The 19,395-nt window shown below is 37.6% G+C and overlaps 1 protein-coding gene across 2 annotated transcripts in view; it reads right to left on the reverse strand.

Annotated features, from left to right (window-relative positions):
- EPS8L2 (EPS8 signaling adaptor L2) overlaps positions 1 to 19,395 on the reverse strand; it is a 101,381-nt gene that overhangs the window by 4,675 nt on the left and 77,311 nt on the right. The window contains exons 12-20 of one of the 2 annotated variants that reach the window (XM_034416805.3): positions 17,545 to 17,619; positions 15,108 to 15,256; positions 13,844 to 13,970; positions 12,194 to 12,303; positions 10,431 to 10,542; positions 9,122 to 9,238; positions 8,126 to 8,261; positions 6,246 to 6,429; positions 3,458 to 3,590 (exon numbers count right to left, since the gene is read on the reverse strand). In XM_034416805.3, coding sequence (XP_034272696.1) covers positions 3,458 to 3,590; positions 6,246 to 6,429; positions 8,126 to 8,261; positions 9,122 to 9,238; positions 10,431 to 10,542; positions 12,194 to 12,303; positions 13,844 to 13,970; positions 15,108 to 15,256; positions 17,545 to 17,619 — 1,143 coding nt within the window. Of the gene's footprint in view, positions 1 to 3,457; positions 3,591 to 6,245; positions 6,430 to 8,125; positions 8,262 to 9,121; positions 9,239 to 10,430; positions 10,543 to 12,193; positions 12,307 to 13,843; positions 13,971 to 15,107; positions 15,257 to 17,544; positions 17,620 to 19,395 lie in introns of both variants that reach the window. The other variant, XM_034416804.3, reaches the window with a different exon arrangement.

A 19,395-nucleotide genomic window follows, 5' to 3' on the forward strand; every position in this document is an offset into this window, starting at 1 on the left:
TTGCAGCCAACCACTGCAAAACCTTGATTCAAGGTGAGCGTTTGTCCAGAAGTATACACATATATAATATCCCGGTGGATTCCATTAAAGCGAGCTAAAAAAAGTGCAAGCCACATTATTACTTTAAAGTTAAATCTGCCGTTTTACTATAGAAAAAATCTTTTTTTTTTACTGATTTTACAATACATGACAAAAACATATGAACTATAAGAGGTGCACATATAGAAAGTTAACAATTCAGATTTAAAATAGACATAAAATGCAAATATCCTTGGAGAGAAAATAAATTATCAGGCTCACCAGACAATGAAATAGCTAGCAGAAATAACTACTGCAACAAATTTAGGAGCCCATCTGGACAAATTTTGTAATCTATGAGCTAAAATGAGGAAAATAATTTCCCCCTTTGATTAGGCATGCTTGTAGTTAAGAAAGGTGCTTTTAATTCAGCACTATGTCATATAAAAGGGAATTGCAAGGAGATATATGGTATAAAATTGTTTAGAATAGAATAGAATAACAGAGTTGGAAGGGACCTTGGAGGTCTTCTAGTCCAACCCCCTGCCTAGGCAGGATACCCTACACCACTTCAGACAAATGATTATCCAACATCTTCTTAAAAACTTCCAGTGTTGGAGAATTCGTAACTTCTGGAGGCAAGTTGTTCCACTGATTAATTGTTGTGTCAGGAAATTTTCCCTTAGTTCTAGGTTGCTTCTCTCCTTGATTAGTTTCCACCCATTGCTTCTTGTTCTACCCTCAGGTGCTTTGGAGAATAGCTTGACTCCCTCTTCTTTGTGGCAACCCCTGAGATATCGGAACACTGCTATCATGTCTCCCCTAGTCCTTCTCTTCATTAAACTAGACATACCCAGTTCCTGCAACCATTCTTTATAATTATCCTTGAGTCCCCTAATCATCTTTGTTGCTCTTCTCTGCACTCTTTCTAGAGTCTCCACATCTTTTTTACATTGTGGCGACCAAAACTGAATGCGGTATTCCAAGTCTGGCCTTACCAAGGCATTATAAAGTGGTATTAACACTTCACGTGATCTTGATTCTATCCCTCTGTTCAGTGGTGAAATCTGAACCGGTTTGCTACCAGTTTGCTGGCTGTGCATGCGTGCTGTGCGCCAAGCGTGTGTTGCACACGCACATGTACACCAAACATGCACTGTGTGCGCATGTGCAGTGTGCACCAAATGTGTGCGGCATGCGCAGTGTGCACCAAACGCATGCTGCATGCACAAAGCAGGATTTCCTGCTTTCTAGCAAAGCTAAATTGTGTGGCACAGCTGATCCCCCCTCGCTGTTCTACTTACCTTCCCAAGCCTCCTTTTAGTGTGTACTGCGTGTGCGCATGTGCAATACATGCCAAAAGGAGGCTTGGGAAGGTAAGTAGAACAGCGAGGGTGGGATCAACTGTGCCGTGAGATTTAGCTTCTCTAGAAAACAGGATTTTCTGCTTGCTAGCAAAGCTAAACCGTATGGCACAGATAAACATCGGAAATACCAGTTCGGAGGAACCAACAGCTTTTTTTAACTACTGGTTCGACCGAACCGTTAACTTTTATCACTACTGGTTCGCCTGAACTGGAGCGAATCAGTAACATTTCACTCCTGCCTTTATTTATGCAGCCTAGAACTGTGTTGGCTTTTTTGGGAGCTGCTGCACACCGCTGGCTCATATTTAAATGGTTGTCCACTAGGACTCCAAGATCCCTCTCACAGTTACTTGAACTTGGACAAAGTTGTTTTTGCAGGAAAGTGGCAATTTTAGGCAGCGGTAAGGGATCTTTTGTGGGCCAGGCAATCGTTTTAGTGTAAGAGAACAGAAACTGATACAAGCCTGCATTATACATTGTTGGAAGATTGGTTTAATTCTGTAAATTAAAATGACACTGTTCAGGCTGTTTCAATTCCAACCAAGATCCAGCCAAATAAAGTCAATAAAGAGCTGATAGACTGCAATTCCTGCCTTTCATGTAAACATGCAATTATCCTGAAAAATCAGAAAGACGGGGGTACTATCAAAGAATGTAAATGGGTCTAAAACTTCAACCAATGATTTCATTTGGTCTCCAAAGAAATTAGCTCAAATTCCAGTCTCAACAGAGAGTAAGATAAAACAATGAGTTACTTGAAGCAAAGCCCTTAGAAATTTGAATTCGATTATCTTAATAGAGCTGGTACAAAATAGTAACATCCATGCATCATATAACTGAAACTTTTAACGGCACTAAACATGCTTATTATCTTTATAATTGGCAAAATGGAGGATGGTATTTGAAAACTTTTGGGGCTGGGGGCAGGTTAACCCTTATTTGTTCCAGATTATCAAGGCTTGGAAGGAGACACTTAGATATCAAAATACTCTCATCTGATTCATGTTAAAGCAATTAATTTCCCAGGAATAGTGGTGTGTAACGATTAATTTGAAGAAAATGACTGTGATTTTAAGCATCTGAGCTGGAAATAATTGGCTTTGCTATTGGACATTGTTAAGATCATAGGATCACAAAGGTCCAGAGCAGCTTTCAAAGTGGCATAGACAAAAGGTCTAAAGTTAAAAAAAAGAGAGGGGGGGGGACCGGAATAAAATGTAGGGATTATTGTTAAATTACTTTTATTAACCCTATAAAAATGCATTTTATTTGGAAGATACATTCAGTTCTTAAATGTTATAAGTTAAATTCTGTTGTAGCTGAAAGTAGATGAATCATAAAGTACCTCAATGATTCTCAACTTTTTATTTACCACAGACCCACTTTAAATATCTTTTGTGGCCATGGACCCCGAAGACTTAACTCAAGTTTTAAATCATAGCATTTCTTCAAGCCTTCTCAGATCCCCTGTGACAACATCGTGAATCCACAAGTTGAGAACTACTGAACTACCTTATCAGCACAGCAATAAAGTCTGCTTTAAAGGGGGATGAGGTGGCTCAGTAGCTAAGATGCTGAGATTGTCGATCAAAAGGTCGGCAGTTCAGCGGTTCAAATCCCTAGTGCCGCGTAATGGGGTGAGCTCCCGTTACTTGTCCCAGCTTCTGCCAACCTAGCAGTTCGAAAGCACGTAAAAAATGCAAGTAGAAAAATAGGGACGATCTTTGGTGGGAAGGTAACAGCGTTCCATGCGCCTTTGGTGTTTAGTCATGCCAGCCACATGACCACGGAGACATCTTCGGATAGCACTGGCTCTTCGGCTTTGAAACAGAGATGAGCACCACCCCCTAGAGTTGGGAACGACTAGCACATATGTGCGAGGGGAACTTTTACTTTTAAAGTCTGCTAGTTTATCTGTAATGCTTTAAAGCATCAACATCTTCCCAGGATTTTGAGATAGCCCTCAAAGTATTAACAGTCTTAAAAGATTGTGGACTGAGTTAACAATGTCACTACCCATCCTTTAAATTATGGCTGTGATCATCAAAGGGTTGCTATTTTAGGAACCTTACCTCTAGAATAGACCTTTGCACTGTGATTTTGCTAAATACCCGGGCGCCTTCTTCTCCGCATACTTTTTTCAATTCTTCTTTGTTCAAGGAGAAAAGCTGTGCTCCTGTCAGTATGCCAAGATGGTCCACGGTTCTAAAAAAACATGTTAAGGGGAAAAAAGCATTATTGAAAGATGTACAAGGCCCCAGACATTCAACACTTTTCATAGGCCAGTTTGTCCTAAATTTATGGAAGATTATAATTAATTCTGTATCCTTGACATCTGTTCCAAAGGTTTCTGAAACTATGCCATGATCTCTTCTCTGAGAAAGGTCTGCATTCAGTCTTCATGAAGTATAAGAAATTTGAAAAGTGGACCAGTTTCTTAGAAATGAACTGAACTAAAGTAAACTAAAACTAAACTATGGTAATACATTTTTTTAAACCTCTTTCAGACCAAGCTGTTTTTGCCTCTTCTCCTGTGCCATTCTGAGCAAATAAAAAGATCCTTTACTGACATACATAAGTAGTGGGCAAACTACTCAAAGTCCTAGTCATCACTGTCATAGTTATGTAAACTCTAATCTAGAACCTTGGTAGTACAGTGGTCTAAGGCACCCTGTTATTAAGCTGGTTATTAAGACAAGCTGCCTGCAGTTACTGCAGGTTCGAATCTCGCCAAGGCTCAAGGTTGACTCAGCCTTCCATCCTTTCTAAGGTAGGTAAATTGAGGACCCAGTTGTGGGGGCAATAAGCTGACTTTGTATAAAATATACAAAAGGATGAAGGCTATTGCTGAGCACATTGTAAGCCGCCCTGAGTCTCCGGAGAAGGGCGGCATATAAATCAAATTAAAAAAAAAAAAAAAAGCAGTTATGGGGATAACAAAACATCTTGATACACAAAGGCAGTGCCTCTCCTTTTTAGCTAGAATAGAACTAAGCATAATAAAACTATCCCTTAGTGATCTGCGGATAGTTTTTACATTATGATTTGCTGGAAATCCTGCACTAATCAGTAGAACATCCAAATGTAAGTAGAGATTATTTTGGCTGTTCTAAATCGAAAGTATATTTATATAATTCCCTTCACAGAAGAAAGTTCCCTTGAAACTGAAGAAGATGGTAATGCATGTGTTCAGCAGCAGTAACAGTTTATTTTTAGAAAAAACTTGATTTGCATCTGCAGATGTCTCTCTACAATTATTCCTTAACATCTTTCTGAGGAGGGTAATCTTTAAACACTGATTAATGTATGTATATGTGCTAGTCCCTTTGAGGGTAAGCAATATTATGCAGAGCACAGAAAAGGAGTAAGAACTAGCAAGCACCTCAGAAAAAGTCATGAGATTTAAAAAAAAAAAGGAAAGGAAATACAACTAAAATTACACTAACACCCTTCACCCTACCTCTCTTTATCATCCAGTCCTTACAAACCTACTACAGGCTTCCTACACTGCTTTTCGTTTTTTTAAAATTTCTCACCTCTTTCAGGATCACATCAACTTTCTCAGCCTTCCTCTTCCTCTCAATCCAATTACTCTTCCTTCATATACTGTATTGGCATCATAATATGAACCTAGATTATACTATCTAGATCAAATCACCATGTACTTATTTCATGCCAGTCATTAATTTTGTATTCCATCCACATTCATTAAATTCCATATAATCTTCAGCCCATCACTTGTTTTAACACACACATTCCATCTCACCACATTCAACTTATTTTTATATTTCTTGTGACATATCCAAACTTCACTGTCATACAAAAAAGCAGAAACACACACTTCGCACACCTATTGTCACTTTTTTTCACAAGCATTCTTTTTAATAGGACACATACCACCCATCCATTTCCTCATCTTTGAGAAACATTCAACTATGGTAGCTGCCAAATACAACAATTTCATCTTCAATATGGTAATTTTCAGATTTATATCACTGTTGCATCAAGACACATGTTAAAAGATCTCTGGGTAGCTCTGTGCTGCATTAAGTGCAACTTTTGCCTAGTATGTACAAATGAAATGTGCTTCCTCTGAATTAGAAACAAAGGCAGCCAAGCTGCTCCATGAGAAGAACAGATCCAAAATCCAGTTCTGCAATATCATTATTAGCACCAACTACTAAGTAAAAGGTCAGATCAGCATGTGTGCAAACTTTTCTATTTTCTGGAGATAACAGGCTAAAAGGGGATAAAGTAGGGAAAGGCTTCATTTCTGTACTGTTTCAATCCAAGTACATTTCTGTGTCACCTGAAGGCAAGATCTTACTGACAGCTGAGATTTATTGGGGACTCAATCAGAATTTCATCATCCCAGGATGATGCTAAGTGTAATCTTGTACCTTGTGTACCTTGTGGCAAACCATCATGATTTGGGGGATTTTTTCCCCTCTTTTCCTTCCCCACCTCTTGATTTTAAAGAATCTGAGAGGATGCTGGCTCATTGCTATGGCGCTTTACTGACCCTGTTAAAAATGTAAATGATATTTAAATTTTGATCTTTTAAATTCAAAAGTTATCAAAGATTTGAGGGACGTATAGTATGGAATGCAAAGACGTTTTTGTGCATTTTCTCCTGTTCCCTATTCTGCAAGAAACCTAATTGTTAAGAAACCTTTTTTTAAAATCCTGCTATCCCAATCACTTCACATTATCTGAAACAAAAATGAATCTGTTGCCCTATAGATGCATTAGACTTACTTCCATTATCCTTAGCAGTTGTAGGGAAGGGAAGGGAGAATTGCAAGAAATAAAAAAAGAAAAGATCTGGGGAGGCATAGAAACAGGAGAAGAGCCACTTACCCTTTGCTGAATGAATTTGCTTCCAGCCAAACTCTGACTTCCCCAGCATTGGATTCAAAGGTTAAGGGCACATGAACCTGCTGGGTCTTCTCTACTCTAAAATTCCTTTGAGGTTGCTGGATTTTGATATTTGTGATCTTTTTCAGCAATTCATCATTGACCTCGTCCATGTGATGGATCAATTCTAAAAAAAGAAATCGAAGAAAAATTATCCAAGTTCAGAAGAGACATCAGGCCTATCAATCTTTTAAAGCATGTTTTGTTGCAGAAAGTCTCTTCCTCATTTATTTGATTATATTTAAGCTGCATATAAAAGCACGTTTAAAGATGTCTGTTTCCAGCTACAAGTAGTCTTCGATTTACAACCATTCATTTAGTAACTATTTACAGTTACAATGGCACTGAAAAAAGTGACTTATGTTTTTCAGTCTTATGAGCTGCGGTGGCGCAGTGGTTAGAATGCAGTACTGCAGGCTACTTCTGCTAGCTGCTGGCTGCCTGCAATTTGGCAGTTCGAATCTTACCAGGCTCAAGGTTGACTCAGCCTTCCATTCTTCCGATGTCGGTAAAATGAGGACTCAGATTTCTGGGGTCAATATGCTGACTCTCTAAACCGCTTACAAAGGGCAGTAAAGCACTGTGAAGTGGTATATAAGTCTAAGTGCTATTGCTTTTGCTATTTTGACCATAGTAGCATTGCCAGGGTCATTTGATCAAAACTCAGACTCCTGGCAACTTGCATTTATTTATGTCGGTTTCACTGTCCCAGGGGCCCATGATCACCTTTTGCGACTTTCTAGTCAGCAAAGTGAATGGGGAGCCAGATTCATTTAACAACCATGTTACTGCCTTAACAGCTGCAGTGATTCACTTAAGAACTGTGGCAAGAAAGGTCATAAAATGGTGAAAACTCTCAGTTAGCAACAATGAATTTTGGGATCAGCTGTGGTCGTAATTTGAGAGCACAGCCCAAAATTTTCTTTCAAAGAGAAGTGTGCTCTTAAGTCTCTTCCATGCAAGTTGCATTTGCCCTGAAGCCTTTAAAATTAATTCTCAACCACTGTATCTAAAATCAGTACATTGAATTGTATTCCACGTGCGTTAAATTTGCACACCTACTATTGAGAACATTAAAATACGGGAGACAAACAGATGAACTGCCCTTCTTACCTTGAGGACAAGCAGCTATTGTCAACTTCAAAATGGTTCAGGCCTGTTACAGCCATCTTTCCATTTTTTTTTATTTTTTAAAAAAAATTGATTTATATGCCGCCCTTCTCCGGAGACTCAGGGCGGCTTACAGTGCGTTAAGCAATAGCCTTCATACTTTTGTATATTTTATACAAAGTCAGCTTATTGCCCCCACAAACTGAGTCCTCAATTTACCTACCTTAGAAAGGATGGAAGGCTGAGTCAACCTTGAGCCTGGCAAGATTCGAACTTACTTTAATTGCAGACAGCTGGTGTTAAATTACAGTGCCTTGTTTGCAGAGCTATCCAGGCTCCATTTCTCAAATTGCGGGGGGGAGGGGGGGAGTCTGGAATGTCAGACCAGACAACAACAGACCATCCTGTAAGATGGTCATCTCAACAGTTGCTGGCCAGAGACTGAGGGGAGTTGCCAAGGAGATGCCAATCAGTGGAACAAGTTGTCTCCAGAAGTTGTGAATGCTCCAGCACTGGAAGTTTTTAAGGAGAGATTGGACAACCATTTGTCTGAAATGGTATAGGGTTTCCTGCCTAAGCAGGGTTTTGGACTTGAAGACTCCAAGTCAACTCACTGATCTGAGTTGAAAGATCAGAATATTTTGGCCAGTATTAATAATATAAATTTCTTTTAAAATATGAAATATATTAGTTCAGATTACATGGGTACTTACGTCCTTTGGCTTCTGAAGAACTGTGGGCTGCCATTTCACTTCCCCATTTGTCGCCAGCATAGCTAGGAGGTAATTTATGGGAAGGACTGGAAGATCCAGATGCTCGTGGACTCAAGTCTCGGTATTTCTGATTACTCTACAAAATGTCCAATGATTGTTTTTGAGTTATTCAATCATATTTCTATTATCCTTCATTCCTTATTGCTTGATAAGAAAGTATAATCATTTAACTGATGTAAAACCTTGGTTTATTTTTTTCTCCAGTTATAAAATTCCAATCATTGATCTGACATTATTAAGAGATAATTTCAACCTTCAGCTGCTTAGGACATCTGCTTTTAATGGCATCTGAGATACTGATATGCTGGAACATTATGATGGACATTAATATATATCTATATAGACAGATATTTCTATGAATAACAGAACAGAGATTTTGATTCTCTCTGGAAATGTATTATTAAAGCCGTCCACAGAAATGAATACTTCTTTCAGTATTTGTGAGATGGGTGGCTACATAAATATGATTCATTTATTTAATGAATGCATCATTATTGCAGAAAACTCATGATTTTTGTGCCCAGGTTGCACCCTAATTCTTTAGGAAAATTTTTATCCTTTTAAACTACTTTTGTAAAAAATATAGAAGTGATTGTTCATACGTTCACCAGGAATTGAATCTGGCATATGGTTAGAAGGTCAATTTAGGGTCAATGAGTATTTTGTCTACCGTACCTCACAGAATTGCTTTGAGGAGAAAGGAGGAAGATACATATCTATGTAATTTCCGCTGTTGTTTTAATAAAGAGAATTATTAAAGAGAATTTTAAAGCTCTGTGTGTGTGTGTGTGCGTATGTGACTAAAATATGATTTCCTTATAGTTAAGAAAAATTAATAGCCAGAATTATTTAGGGAAGCATATCTATCAAAGTAACCTATGTGATTTTGTGTTTAATTTAAAGAATTACGATATTAATTTAAGAACTAAATCAGACCTGCTCCATTGCGGCAAAATCCTCCGAAGTCACCAGATCTAAAATATTATATGGAACATAACCAGCCTGTCCACTTCGGTTTTTCAGCTTCCACCATTGTTTGTTATCTTCCAACACCTGTGAATAAAAAAACAATTTATCTGCTAGAAAAGGTTATGTTCTATGATTTGTTTAAACATCTTCCTCTGGAATCTTTACTTTCCAGGTAGTCCTTGATTTAACAACCATTCATTATTGACTGTTTGAAGTTACAATAGCACTGAAAAAAGTGTTTTAGGACTACGTCCTTACACTTACAGCCATTGTAGGATCCCCACAGTCACAAACCTGGCAATCAGCATGCATTTATGATGTTTTCAGCATCATGTGATCATCATTTGTGACCTTCCCAGCTGGCTTCTGACAAACAGAATCAATAGGGAAGGCTGGATTTGCTTAACAACCGTATTATTCACTTAACTGCAGTTACGCACTTAACAATCATAGCAAAAAAAGACTATAAAATCAAGCACAATTCACTTAGCACCCGCTTTACTTACCAATGGAAATTCTGGGTGTAATTCAAAGACTACCTGTATATTCCTTGCACAATTAAACTGATATCACTCTTTACATTCTTGAGCACATAATTATTTCTATTCTGTAAATACCCTGGAATGTTTTTTCCCCCCCTGAGAATATATTATCACTTTCAAATAATTTACAGAAAAACCTTACTAGTAAATAAGTGAATTTCCATCCTATCTGCTTTTTAATCTTCTTTCCCTAATGTCCAGTGCCTCCTGTCCATTCAGCTTTAAGAATGACTAGTGAGCTCGAAAGCTTAATAGTGGAATGGGCCAACTTGCCGCGGCCAACTCAATGCAGGACAACTCGCAGCAGGACAATTTAACAATTCTATTTAATTATTTAAAATAAGTAAAAAATATTTTAATTTTTGCCATTCACATTTCATTCTGTCCCTCCCTTTTGCGTCCTTTCTTTAATGATTCTATTCCACTATTTCTTTGATATTAGTGTAACTCTTGTCCCACAGTGAGTTCACCATGACAAGTTGGCCGTGATGAGTTGGCCATGGAGAATTGTCATAGACCCTCCCATAGATAGGTGCCTTCTCCATGGGAGAAAGTTAGTGCTGCAGAGCATTAAAGTGCAGATTTCCTTCTCTCTCCCACCTGCCCTGAAAAAAATCTCACATGGAATATTGTGTGTGGTGGATTGAAGGATCCATTCAAAGCTCGTGTGATCATGCCCGCCTCCCACTTCCCTTTTCCAGTTATTTGCAAGGATCTTGGATTCATCCTTTTACCTCCAGAATTTCGTCTTTCAGCACTGACAGTTCAGTTGCATTTCGAGCAGTGAAATCATAAAGAATTTTGGCATATCTCTTTGACGGAGCCATACCCTGTGCCTCAAAATTCCTGCAAGAAAGATAATGTAGGGGGAGAGCCAGATTAGTCTATTATGGCAAAAAAACATTGGTAGCATGTTTGTCAATTAACAAATCTCTAGTTAGAATTTAATTCAAATTTTTATCAAAATTGGCTAGTTGAAGACGATGCTAATGCCTTCTGATTTTTTTTTTTCAAAAAAGATATAATAGCATTATCACAGCATTATGACTAGTCAGAATAACTCATGGCCTAATTTAAAACATGTTAAATGATACACCAGTACATTTTCCCAGTTTTTTTAAGCTCATATGCTACAGTTCCTGAAAAAAATTAAACTACACATTATATCAACAAAATAAAGTAATAATAAAGTCTGCCTGTAAAAGTAATTAAAACAATAACTCTTCAGAACATAGTTTTAGTTCATATTACAAAATACTTTTCTTAAGGTAAGCAAGCCAGACCTTCAACATCATAACTGCAACCCCAATTCTCCCAAGAGTTGGAATGAAATTTGGCAGCATACAAATGTGTGAAATAACAGAGTTAACAATTAGAAGACAGCAGCTGGATTCCCTGTTTGCCTGTTTGTATTACATTGGAATAGATAAAAGAGAAAATATTAGCTTTGATGGGCTGATGTTTGAAACCAAGGCAGGCAACATCATCTTACCAGGAGAAAAGGTAATCTTTTCCAGAAATGGCTCCCAACAAGAGAAACATAAAGACGCCCAAACAGGAAAAGGAGAATGATATTTAAGTTGGTGTAAACAGAATGAGTCACTGGAAAGAACGGTGGAGACTAGGAGAATGCTTTCATTGGATAAGTGACATTGAAATCTGTTCAAAAATACTCTGAATTACTCTGCATCACTTGTGAACCCTACTGTGAAGGACACTGATCATCATATATTCATTTATACTAACAAGATTATTCTTAATATTTTTCTTCATCCACAGAAATGTCCGTTTAAATATAGTGCTAATCATGGATATTTAAGCCTATTTAAGATTTTTAAGATCACACATATGTTGGTATTTTTTCTCCCTTCCTTCCTTCCTTCCTTCCTTCCTTCCTTCCTTCCTTCCTTCCTTCCTTCCTTCCTTCCTTCCTTCCTTCCTTCCTTCCTTCCTCATTATCTATCTCTTTCTTTCTATTGTTATTCTTCTTCTTCGGGTTCTTTGCTAGTTTCAAAAACTCTGTAATCCTTTTTGTCTTGTTTTATGTCTTCAGTTAAAAAGATAAAGGAAAAAAACCACTTGAGGGCAATTATTTCATCCTTCCACAGTTACATAGTTAAGCCCCACAATATGTCCACTAAGGCTGGGGAGTACAATCTGAGGTCCCAGGGTGGCTGCAATCACTCAAAATGTTAGCCACAGACTTCATTGAGTCCCAACCTGATTACCATTGAATGATTTAACATGACAGAAAGAGAAAATATTCAATACACAAAGAGTATGGTAATCACATTAAATTCATTTATATCAAATACTAAATCAAGTTGTGTGTACAGTAGTTTTTGCCCTGGCGTCATCCAATTGCAAGAATGCAGCTCCCAGCTTGGCCTCTCAACCTAAAGTTGTGTTATTTCTGAAAAGACAGATCTCCAGAATGTTATGACATCAGCTACTCACATTTTTTCATCCCACAAATGAAACAATGAAAGGAAAATACCTATTTACATGTTGAGTAACATGCTGAGCAAAGGCATCCATCCCTTGCTTTTGGTCCGAAGTCTGGACTGGCTTCAAGTGGCGATTGGGACACCCATTGGATGATGACAGCTTCCAAGGAGAGGAAGAAGAGGAAGAGACCAGAACATTATTAATTTTGTGCACATCCCAAAGGAAGTTCCGCATTTTTATCAATCAAAATCATAATATGAAAGGAGTCCCAAAGGTACTTTTTCAGGAGGCAATTGGATTTTCTTGTTTTTTCTTTGAAGATGTTTCGCTTCTCATCCAAGAAGCTTCTTCAGCTCTGAATGGATAGTGGGGAATGGAAGGATTTATATTATCCTGTCAGAGCTGAAGAAGCTTATTGGATGAGAAGCGAAACATCTTCAAAGAAAAAATAAGAAAGTCCAATTGCCTCCTGAAAAAGCACCTTTGGGACAATCACAACCTGGATGACTGAGAATCTCTACAGACGAATATGAAAGGTGGTATTTTCACTAATATCCGTTTCCAGGAGGTCATACACAAGTATATAAGAGTATTTGTAAGAGGGCAAGCCTGCCTGACTGCCAAACTATCATTCCTATTGTATGAATAATCTCATGAAGTGGTATGAAATCCAGTTATAAGTTTGCAACTAGCTGGATCCTCTGAAGTTTCTAAACATGGATTTAGGCTTCAGTACTTCAGCATTGACTAAAAAGGGGAGAGGAAGAGGTAGGTTCTAAGAACTACCTATGGACAGACACAAAATGAGGGAGAAAGAGAGTAGTTCAGGGGCAACTAAAATCTCATTCCCTCCCCCATTTCACACATTTTAAAAAATCAGTATCTCCCCCTCCCTCCAACTATGTCAAAGATCTGTGTGCCAAAAATTCCCAAGCAGATTGATTTACATCCCGGTTAGTTCAAAGAGGGAGGGGGGAAACTGAAAGAGCTCTTGTTAATTTCATCCTGGTATCTTGCTTGGGCTGCTATGCTCTTGGAACTGTTGCATAGGTCTGCAGAATCAAAACAATGCAAATCAACACTTCCTTTTAAAGTGGTATGATGAGCAAGGTAACTTGCATTTGGTCATATACAGAAATATCTAAGTGGTTATTAAAAAGAGGGTTAGTTATCTTTCCCTTTTATGGGTGGGAAAATAGAATGCTATGTTAGCTCAGCCATTGGGAGGTGAAATGAGGCAAGATTTCCACCAGCAGGAAAACAGAGACTTATAAAGTTTTGAGAATTTCACTGCTGGAAATAAAAAGAGATGGGTTTTTTTCTGGTTTGTTTGGCGAGTCACAAACAAATCAGCTCAGCTGCTATACACAACAATGACATGAGAACACAAAGATGCAGATTGATTCTGGAACAGTGCAAATAAATCACATGGGCGAGACTAGGAAGTGCTTAGCTAGATTGCTGAAAGTTAGCTAAGTATCAAAAATGTTCAAGATGCCTTGAATGATTAATTCACCTCCCTATTTTTTTTTAAAAAAATAATACAAATTCATAGATTTGTTTATCTACTTTAACAACAGTAGTGTATTTGGCTCACAATTTGAATAAAAAGCTAAATAGAAGGGAGGAGAGAGGAAGGAAGGAAAGGAAAGGAAAGGAAAGGAAAGGAAAGGAAAGGGGAAGGGGATCCACAAAGTACCTCTTCTTGCAAATGGCCAATATCGATTTCCCATGGAGCCCCACGAAAGATTTCCAGGGGTGGCTCCCATCCGTTGTGAAACTTTGGAACATATCTTGGGATGTTGGCATCTCTTGGCCATTCGGCTCTTGAAAGACATATTAAAAATAAGTTTATTTTCTAGGGAGCAATAACATACACAACCCTTTCCCATTTCAGATTACTAGTTTTCAAAGCTGAGCATCTTTTTGGAACACCAGCATCCTGATTGCTTAGCTCACATACAAATGTTACTAATGACCTTACAAAGCTAGATACAAAACAACCATTGCTCACAACGTGGATAGCCATCCCACTTCCTGGCTGTGGTCCACAAGTGCTTTTGGGGTCTCTATGGTTTTAAATTCATGAGGAGAGGCGCTAGCAAGGAAGAAATGTTAATGTGTGTTTCATTGCTAAAGGCCTCACTTTTTAAATCAGGGAAATTCTTGCCTTCAGTCTACATTATTTCTGTTCAGATAGCATTTTCACCATCTTCAGCCAAGGAAGGCATTATTTTGAAGGGTGACTTATGTTAGTTGTGATAAAAAAACAAGAAGAATAGAGAATCATATAGACATTCAAATGGAACTGATAAATAAAATGGACAAATATTCCCTAAAGGAGATATACAACTTTTGAACCAGGAAATGGACTTCGATATTTTTTTATTACTACATATACAAAAGAACTCTAATAAGGTCTTGTAAGACTCTATTGGAGGGGACAAACGAAAGGATGAATGTTATTTACTGGATACACAAAAGAAATCTGTTAAATTTCTGAAAGAATTGCGGCTCCAACATGAATAAAAAACTAGCTCTTTGAAGGGACTAAAAATGAGATTCTTAAAAACTCAGGGAAGGTTTACAAAATTAGCTTATTCAATCAGAGCTAAAAGAGAAAAAATAGTTGTATCTGGTTTCCCTTACTGGACTTTTGCTAACAAAGAACAATTGACAAAGTATTTGGATTTTGGTTTTTACTTACAAGATGTGCTATGGAATGAAGTGAAATTATGTATTTAGAGATAGAGATGAACTATTAAAATTGCCTTTAGTTGCTGGGATGAAGGGCGAAGTTAATCTTTGTTTTCATTTTTTCACACTTATTTTTCTTTTTTTATTTTACTGTTCGTATTTTTAATAGTTTTATTTGGTGTTGCTTTTATTGTTTTCTATTATAAAATTAGTCTGGAAGAATCCTTCTTTGGGTTCCTCTTCCGCTTTTTGCTTTATTTACATACCTTGACCTTGTCCAAGTCTCTCCTAAGGATTCCCACAATACCATTTCCTTTGGTGTTAGATGCCCTTTCAGAAAATCTGTAGTATCCTTTGAAAGAAGTGGACTGATGATAGACCTTGCAAATTCAGGGCCTCCACTACTGTTAACAATCTGGATTACAAACAAGAAATCACAAATGAGAATTTCCAATAATCTTTTATGGTTAAAACGTTTGGAAGTATTAGGCCTTTTCAGGTACTTATGACAATTGAGACCAAAATTTCCATTGGTACGTGAGACAATTGTTAAGTAAATTTTGACCCATTTGATTACCGCAGATGTTAAGTGAATCACTGCAGTTGTTAAGTTAGTAACATGGTTGTTAAGTGAATCTGGCTTCCCCATTGACTTTGCTTGTTGGAAGGTTGCAAAAGGGAATCACGTAATTCTGGAAACTGCAACTGTCATAAATAAATGCCAATGGCCAAGCATTCAAATTTTGATCCTGTGACCATAATGCTGCAGTAGTCATAAGAGTGAAAAACAGTCATAAGACAATTTTTTCAGTAGCACTGTAACTTTGAACGATCACAAAATAAATGGCTGTAAATCGAGGACTACCTGTATTTAAACTGCTAGATTAGGAAAATATCTGAAATCAAAGCTTAGCCATGGACTTTTACTTCCAGGTTGGTGCCATGCCAAGATATTGTTTTAAATAGCATTTGGGTGATAAATAGGAGTTAATGTACTGTTTACTGGATGCTCACGGCATGTTTACTTTTCTAAAGTCCATATTTGCAATACAGACACAATTGAGTGCAAAATGCACTACGCTACTCAAGTGAATGGGTTGGTGCCATCTAAATCCTCCAGAGAATGTGTTATGTTAAGAATGTTGCCACTGACGGCAATGGCTGAGATTCAGCTGAGGGAGATGCAGTTTTTAAGTAAAGTTGTAAGTCAATACATAATAAACACATTTCAGGTGCAGTTCCAATTTTACTCAGTTTTATCATTCAAAAGTATGGTCATTTAATTTTCTTTACACCTCTATACCAGGCAAGAGCCCAAGATCAAAAGTTTCAATTACGGAATGACTAATGTTAGGCTTATCAATGTTTGAAAAATTAACCGCAAAGAACGTTAAATGCTATTGTTGTAGCATAAGAGTTTGATGAAGCGGGTTCATGTGTGTCTGCAAAGGAGAAGAGTGGGGAGCAAGTATCCAAAGGTGTATTCTGCCATCAAAACTCAAACCCAATTGCTTATATACTTGGGGCACAATTAAAGAAGGCATTGTATTGTCACATAGTTCTATTGTGGAATCATATCTGTGAGAGATTATGGGAAGGCTGGAAAGGGTGCATAAAGAGATAGAGGGGGAGTCAGTTGATATTTTATCCCATAAATGGCAGTTTACGCTTAGGTGGAGAGAAATCTGAGCCATTCAAAGCCATTTTTCAGCCATTCAAAGGGACACTGCCTTAAAAGAACTCACTATAAAGGAGGCTGGGAAATTCCATGTACTGTATAGTTATCAAGATTTTGTATTTACCCCAGACTACCTTCCTATTACAGAGCTTGACAACCATGTCTTGTTATTTTTTCCATCATTGTAGTTAGTAATGAATGGCTATGAATGGAATGTTTTGCAACAATGCATGTTATACTTTAAGATAGCAACAGCATTTAGACTTAGGACTTAGACTTATATACCACTTCACAGTGCTTACCAGCCCTCTCTAAGCAGTTTACAGAGTCAGCATATTACTCCTAACAATTTGGGTCTTCATTTTACTGACCTCAGAAGAATGAAAGGCTGAATCAACCTTGAACCAGTGAAGATTGAACTGTTGGCAGTCGTCAAGAGTTAGCCTGCAATACTGCATTCTGACCACTGGGCCACCACAATTCTTGTAAGAGTCTTGTATTGTATTGTAAGAGTCCTATTTTTGCTGGAAAAGGCTAATACAGCTACCTTTTAAAAATTGTAAAAATCTCTGTAACCACAGATTTTTCTTTTAAGAAAGAATGTTCTGTTTTCTCTGCTTTTTTATGGTACACAAAATAGTCACATGCCTCTCCAGAGAAATAAATACACAAGTTGACTCATTAGATATGATAGCCTTGCTATTTCTATTCTCAGATATTATGGGGAAACTGAAGTCAATCCTCTCAACTTGTCATGAGCCTTTCAACCTCCTAGGTTACTACTTTGGAATACTGTAAATCAATCCCTAATCTGGAATAGATGAATCTTTAAACAGGCTAGAAAAATGTAATATGTGTCAAAAACATGCCTATTGCTGGTTGAGTTACCATTCTCAAACCTACTCCCAAAAACTACATGCAACGGTTAGAATTCAGGGAATCAGAAGTCAACATATCTGGATGCCATTAGATGAGGAATGCTGGATTAAAATTTATTATTGAATAAGGGAGAAGGTAATTTATACCAGTTCCAGTGGTCCAAACAGGAAATGGACTAATTCTGAAGCACTTGGATTCTGAATATGTTTTTTCAGTTTGACCTGAGAAGAGAAGAAAAACAAGTTAAATCTAAATCTTTTTTATATTCAACTATGTTATAAAACTGTTCAAAAATAAATAAATAAAAAATTAAGCAACTCCAAGAAATGGAGAACTCCAAGAAGATATCCACCGTATTTCAATCCAGATGGTGTAAACTATTTCTCTCTAAAGTAACATAAATCATACAGTCAGGTTCTTGTACAAAGCCAAATTAGGTACTGTATTATGACTCTACCTTATTCCCATGATCAAGTGGGCAGTTGGCCTCTTGGCATTAGATCAACTATTGCAGGAATTACTAAGATTAACTTGATCCCACTTAATGTAGAAGAGTTCTTTTGAGGTTTCCAAGGAACATACAGTTGTATTGTTAGTCAAACATTGTTTAATTAGCAAGAGCGTGTTTAAATTGTATAATGGGTTTGCTTTACTGCAGCTGCATTGATTGTAGTTCACTGGGCAGCCAAAGCTCCTGCAATGTAGCACCTGAAAGAGCTAAACTGCAAAGGAAACCCTATGAGTTGCTTTGTTCATTGGTATTGATATGGGACTTGGACAGATCTATTCGTTATACTGGAAAGAATGTGCTACCTATTTTCACAAGACTCAGTAGATAGATAGAAGCAGTCTGGCAACTGCTTGTGTAGCCTTGACACTTCTCCCATTCTGCAAGCAGCAGTCTCGCAACTGCTTCATAGCCTTGACACGTCTGCTATTCGGCAACAACCAACATAACACTGTAGTAAATCACAGTAATTTACTGTGAGATGGCGGCCATATACAAGTAGTTCTCGACTTACAACCATTTGTCGAATGACCGTTAGAAGTTACAATAGCACTGAAAAAAGTGACTTATGACCATTTTTCACACTTACAACCATTGCAGCATCCACATAGTCCTGTGATCAAAATTCAGATGCTTGGCAATTAGCAACAATATTTATGAAGGTTGCAGTGTCCCAGGATCATGTCATCACCCGCTGATAGGGGAAGCCAGATTCACTTAACAAGCCTGTTACTAACTTAACAACTGTAGAGATTCAGTTAACACTTGTGGCAAGAAAGGTCATGAAATAGGGCAAAACTCATTTAGCAACTGTCTTGTTTAGCAACAGAAATGTTGAGCTCAATTGTGGTTGTAAGTTGAGGACTTCCTATACGTTTGATTAATTAATAAATAAACAAATAACACAACATAGTAAAAATCAGATGTTGTATCCATTCATCCATTTGTCTACCTACCCATCTACTTGGGATTATTTCCTCCAAGACTCAAGACACTTTACAAGGCATTCCTCCACCCACCTTCTTTTCCCACATAGCATTCTTATCAGGGAGGGCTTGCTAAGAAAGAAGGAATTTCCAGGACTGAAGGTAAATTTGAACCTGCCTTGCCAAGTTCCATAACAATGCCTGAACCACCATATCGCACTACCTCTTATATGACACACATGGTAAGGTTGCCTTAAGATTTGCACAGGTACTGAACTAGCATATTAACCATGTGATTTGCCACTAGTGCAACATTTGCCAAAAGGGTAATGATCTTGCATACGGCACACATATTATTCGGTTTTGTACAGTTTCTACCTCTCTAAGTACATTTTTAGTCAAATGCTGTGGAGGGGAAACCTATTCTGTTTTTTTCTCTCTCAAGTACAAGAATATCATACTGTCAGAAGATTCTCAGAAAGAATTGATGTGTTTTTTCTTCTGTATGACAGTCAAGTGTCTCTACTAAGCAGGATAGTTAAGTACTTTGTCCTCCCTGCTTT

The sequence above is a fragment of the Pantherophis guttatus genome, chromosome 1 (genome assembly GCF_059756535.1).
Source record: "Pantherophis guttatus breed Tessera chromosome 1, ASM5975653v1, whole genome shotgun sequence".
Lineage (NCBI taxonomy): Eukaryota > Metazoa > Chordata > Lepidosauria > Squamata > Colubridae > Pantherophis > Pantherophis guttatus.